General features: G+C 44.4%; 1 protein-coding gene across 1 annotated transcript; it reads left to right on the forward strand.

Annotated features, from left to right (window-relative positions):
- Positions 1–287: 287 nt before the first annotated feature.
- On the forward strand, positions 288–3,366 carry jun (Jun proto-oncogene, AP-1 transcription factor subunit). The gene has a single exon (XM_008109375.3). It carries the CDS (start codon positions 1,031–1,033, stop codon positions 1,973–1,975), a length of 945 nt encoding a protein of 314 aa, XP_008107582.1. The 5' UTR covers positions 288–1,030; the 3' UTR covers positions 1,976–3,366.
- The last annotated feature ends 1,066 nt before the right edge of the window (positions 3,367–4,432 follow it).

Consider the following 4,432-nt stretch of genomic DNA (forward strand, 5'->3'; position numbering starts at 1 on the left):
CAAACGGCAGCCGAGGCATTACCTCATCCCACAATGCCCCGCGAGCGCCAAAAGAAGGGGAGGGGCTGGCGGCGGCGAAGCTTCTAGCCGAGCGGGTGGGGTGGCCATGGAGATGGGCGCCTTTGCTTTGCAAACCAGGCACAGGCCGGCGGCAGGCCTGGCCCCGCCCCCTTCCCCGCGAGGCGGTGGAAGCAGCCAATGGGAAGGCCGCGGGGTGACATCATGGGCTATTTTTAGAGAGTTACTGCTCGCTGATAAGTGTTGGGACTCCACGCTGGGAAAGAGCTCAGAGTTGAAGGGAGCGCGAGCGAAAGCGGCAGGAGAGAGAGAGAGAAGCAGCACCAGAAAGAGGACCGAGCGCCGAATAGAAGGAGCCTGGCTCGCTTTTGGGGCCACGAAGCCGCTTTGTGAGAGGAAGCCGACGCTGAGGCAGCCCTTCAAGGGGGAAGGCAACAAGTGGATCTCTTCAGAGAGCCCTGAACTATTGGGGTGCCCTCCATTTTATATCAGCGGGGATTGGGAGGAGAGAACGGGTCGTGACGCCTCTCTCTTTCCCGACTGGACTCTGGGAGCGAGACTTTTCCTCTTCTCCCATTTAGAAAACTTCATCACCCCCCAGAGCCGCTCCTGAGAAAGAAGGAAGGCTCCAACAAGTGTGTGTGTGAACAACTCGGCGCAGGACACTCCCACTAGGGACGGCGGGGGAGGGGAGCCTTTCTACTTCGAGAGAAAGAAGTTGTGCTGGACTTGCAGTCTCTTTACGCCTGGATTTCGTACTTGAGGAAGGTTTTTGGAGATACCAGCCTCTTCTTACTCTCCAGAGGAAAGTCACGGACAAGTCAATGCCTTGTGGTGAAAAAGTAAGACTTTGATCATTGTTTCCTCCTGCATTTCAGTTGCTTCTTCGAGTTTTCCCACCTTAATATTTTGTTGTTGAAAGACTCTGGTAAACTTGGGGAAAAAACCTGTCTGAAATAGCTGCTTAGTTTGTTTCTCGACTGGAGGGGAGCAAACTTGTGGACTTTGTTCTATGACTGCAAAGATGGAACCTACATTCTACGACGATGCCATCAACGCCACCTTCGTCCAGCCAGAAAGTGGCACTTATGGATACAACAACCCCAAAGTCCTGAAGCAGAGCATGACGCTCAATCTGGCCGACCCGTCCAGCAACCTCAAGCCACACCTGAGGAACAAGAACGCCGACCTCCTGACCTCTCCCGACGTGGGCCTCCTCAAGCTGGCTTCTCCTGAGCTTGAGAGGCTGATCATCCAGTCTGGCAATGGGCTGATCACCACCACTCCCACCCCGACCCAGTTCCTGTGCCCCAAAAATGTCACCGACGAACAAGAAGGGTTTGCGGAAGGCTTTGTCAGGGCTCTCGCAGAGCTACACAATCAAAACACCATGCCAAGTGTTACCTCTGCTGCCCAGCCGGCCAACTCTGGCATGGCCCCAGTCTCTTCCATGGCTGGGAACAATGGCTTCAGTGCCAGCTTGCACAGCGAGCCTCCTGTCTATGCCAACCTCAGCAATTTCAACCCCAGCACCCTCAGCACGGCACCTAACTATCCCGCCAGCAACCTGGGCTACCCTCCGCAACATCATCTGAACCCTCCAATGCCGGTGCAGCATCCCCGCCTCCAGGCTCTGAAAGAAGAGCCTCAGACTGTCCCAGAAATGCCTGGGGAGACTCCTCCCCTGTCACCAATTGACATGGAGTCCCAGGAGAGGATCAAGGCGGAGAGGAAGCGCATGAGAAACCGCATTGCCGCCTCCAAGTGCCGGAAAAGAAAGTTGGAGCGGATTGCCAGGTTGGAAGACAAAGTGAAAACTTTGAAAGCCCAGAACTCGGAACTTGCGTCCACGGCCAACATGCTGCGAGAGCAGGTTGCGCAGCTGAAACAGAAGGTCATGAATCACGTCAACAGTGGGTGCCAGCTCATGCTCACACAGCAGTTGCAAACTTTTTGAAAAGTGTGGGAAGCAAACTGTGTTGGGGTGAAATTAAGCAAAAAGAAAGAGAGGTGGGAGTTGGGAAGCTCACCTGGGTTGCGGGGCAGGAAGAAAAGCCAGAAAGGCATTGTTCCAGAGAGTGCTTCCACAGCTACCAACACCACTTCCAAAGCATGCATGGAGAGAAAGAGACTGGGGTGCCTTTCTGTCTGAGGTGGTGGCATGTCAGTTGGAAGTACAGCTCTCCGAAGTGCTGTTTCTGCTCAGACAAGGCTACAGAAGCCTGGTGTTAGCTTTTTCTTTCTTACTTTTTAACATTGACCAAGACCTGCATGGACCTAACATTCAATCATCATTCAGTATTAAAGATTAAACTGCAGTAGATACTGTAGATTGCTTTCTCTTAGAACTCATTTAAAAAAATAAGTGGGGAGGGAGTTTGTGGGAGGCTAATGACTGAAGCTGAACTATACTGCCTGCCTTAGAGTCCAGTTGTGTATGTACAGATACTTTTTTATTTTATGACAGCTGATAAATATCAAGTAAAACTACTTCATGACTTTGTAAGTTATTTTTATGTTCATGTGGGTTCAAACCCAATATTGTTTGTAAATAAGAGAATTTTTTAGCAACCTTGAGTTTTTTCCATTTGTAATAAAGTATATAATTTTTTATGTTTTATTCTGATGAAGAAATGAAGAAAGGGTAGGTCGTATTTAAGAAAATAATACTTTGCCCACTTTCTTTTATTAGTGCCATTAAGGCTACAACACTATATATACTTACCTAGGTGTAAGTCTCATTGAACAAAGTAGGGTTTACCTCTGAGTAGACACGTGTAACATTGCACTGTCAGGCATATGCAGAATCAACTTATGGTTAGCTGTTAAAACTTCACTAATGCTATAAGTGGGGGAGGGGGATTGAGTTCTTCTGTAAATTCCACACTGGGTTAGTATGTAACAGCAGTGTAATCCTTTTTTAAAAGAAGAAGAGAGTTCTGTGCTCCTATTATAATAAAGCTATTGGTCTTTAGAGTACTGTGTGTCCTCTATCACTGGAATACAAGAGGATGTGTAAATGAGCCCCCATGGCCTGTTTTACAAGGAGCTACTAACATAGTTTTCACAGAAGTGAAGAAAAGTGGGAAAAGAGAATGGGATTCCTGTCTATCCACATCCCTTTGTGATGACTTCTATAAAATATAATTGGTTATTTCCTATTTTAGAAATTCTGTTAAGCAATTACATGCCTAAAGATAGGGGGAAATGTTCAAAAAGGGAATCTTCACATGCAGAATTTGTCACCTTTAGTATTTTTTGTTAACTCTTTGATAAAAGATGAAATCTGTTCATGAGTATTTACAACTATGCCTGTTGTCCAATAAAATCATTCTATTACTCTTTCAATATGCTTGAGTTCCTCTTCCCTCTTTTAGTCTATTTTTTTTTTTTAAAAAGGATAAATTTAACTTCTCAATAAATGACAGCAGTACAGCAAATGTAACTTGAGTTGAGACAACACTTTTGAAATCCTGGGTATAAAATACATAAGCATTTATAATAGCAATTCTTTCTTTTTCAGGAGTTGTGAAGCTGGGCAAGAATAAAATATATATATCGCAATTCTAAATTCCACTAAAATGAGTGAGATATACCTATGTATATGTCCACGTTGCAGTCTCACCATTACAATCTCGTGGTACTTATTCCTCAGTAAACATAGCATCAGGCAATATGTCCCATTTGTTTTACTGCACAGTACAATATAAGTATTAGCTCACTTACCTTTATAAGTCCTTGTAGGGATATATTATGTACACTTACTAAGCAATAAGCCCTCCTCACCTCATATTGTATGTATACCTGTGAGTATTCCTAACCTAAAAAATCCTTATTCACAGTATGTCAGTAGGGGACTTGAAGGTATACACACACACAGTTAAGCAATTCCCAGTGTTTCCAATAAGGGAAATCCTTTAAATAAATCTAAAATTGCAAGTTACTGCTTCCAGCTAGAATCAAATCTGTTGAACTGATTAATGGTAACTATACACTTGCATAAATATTACCTAAATGGGTCTCTTTTAGGTAAAACTAGCAAGTGGATGTAGACTTAAGTATGAAACTGCACACTTTAGGGCTGGAAGGTTGTTGGATTAAATCTGGTTTCTGTGGGTAAGACTGGATTGTAACTACTTTTAGTAAAGAAGAAGTGATGCTGAAGTTGGTGGGAGTTGCCCCCAGAAAACCCAGGTTCAGCACTGAGAAATGTAAGCTATTTCACTCTTTAACTTTTCACAAATACGTCACATAATTTGGTATTGAGCTAGATACATAGAATAGTGGTCAAACGTGATCTCTGTTTCCTGTGTTCCTAATTATCTCCATGTGGAATACATAAAAGATTGTGATTTTGTAATTTTAAAGTTAATTTTCAGTCCTGTTTTATATTAAATTGTGTTAAATCAAAAAT

This window comes from Anolis carolinensis, chromosome 4, assembly GCF_035594765.1.
Source record: "Anolis carolinensis isolate JA03-04 chromosome 4, rAnoCar3.1.pri, whole genome shotgun sequence".
Lineage (NCBI taxonomy): Eukaryota > Metazoa > Chordata > Lepidosauria > Squamata > Dactyloidae > Anolis > Anolis carolinensis.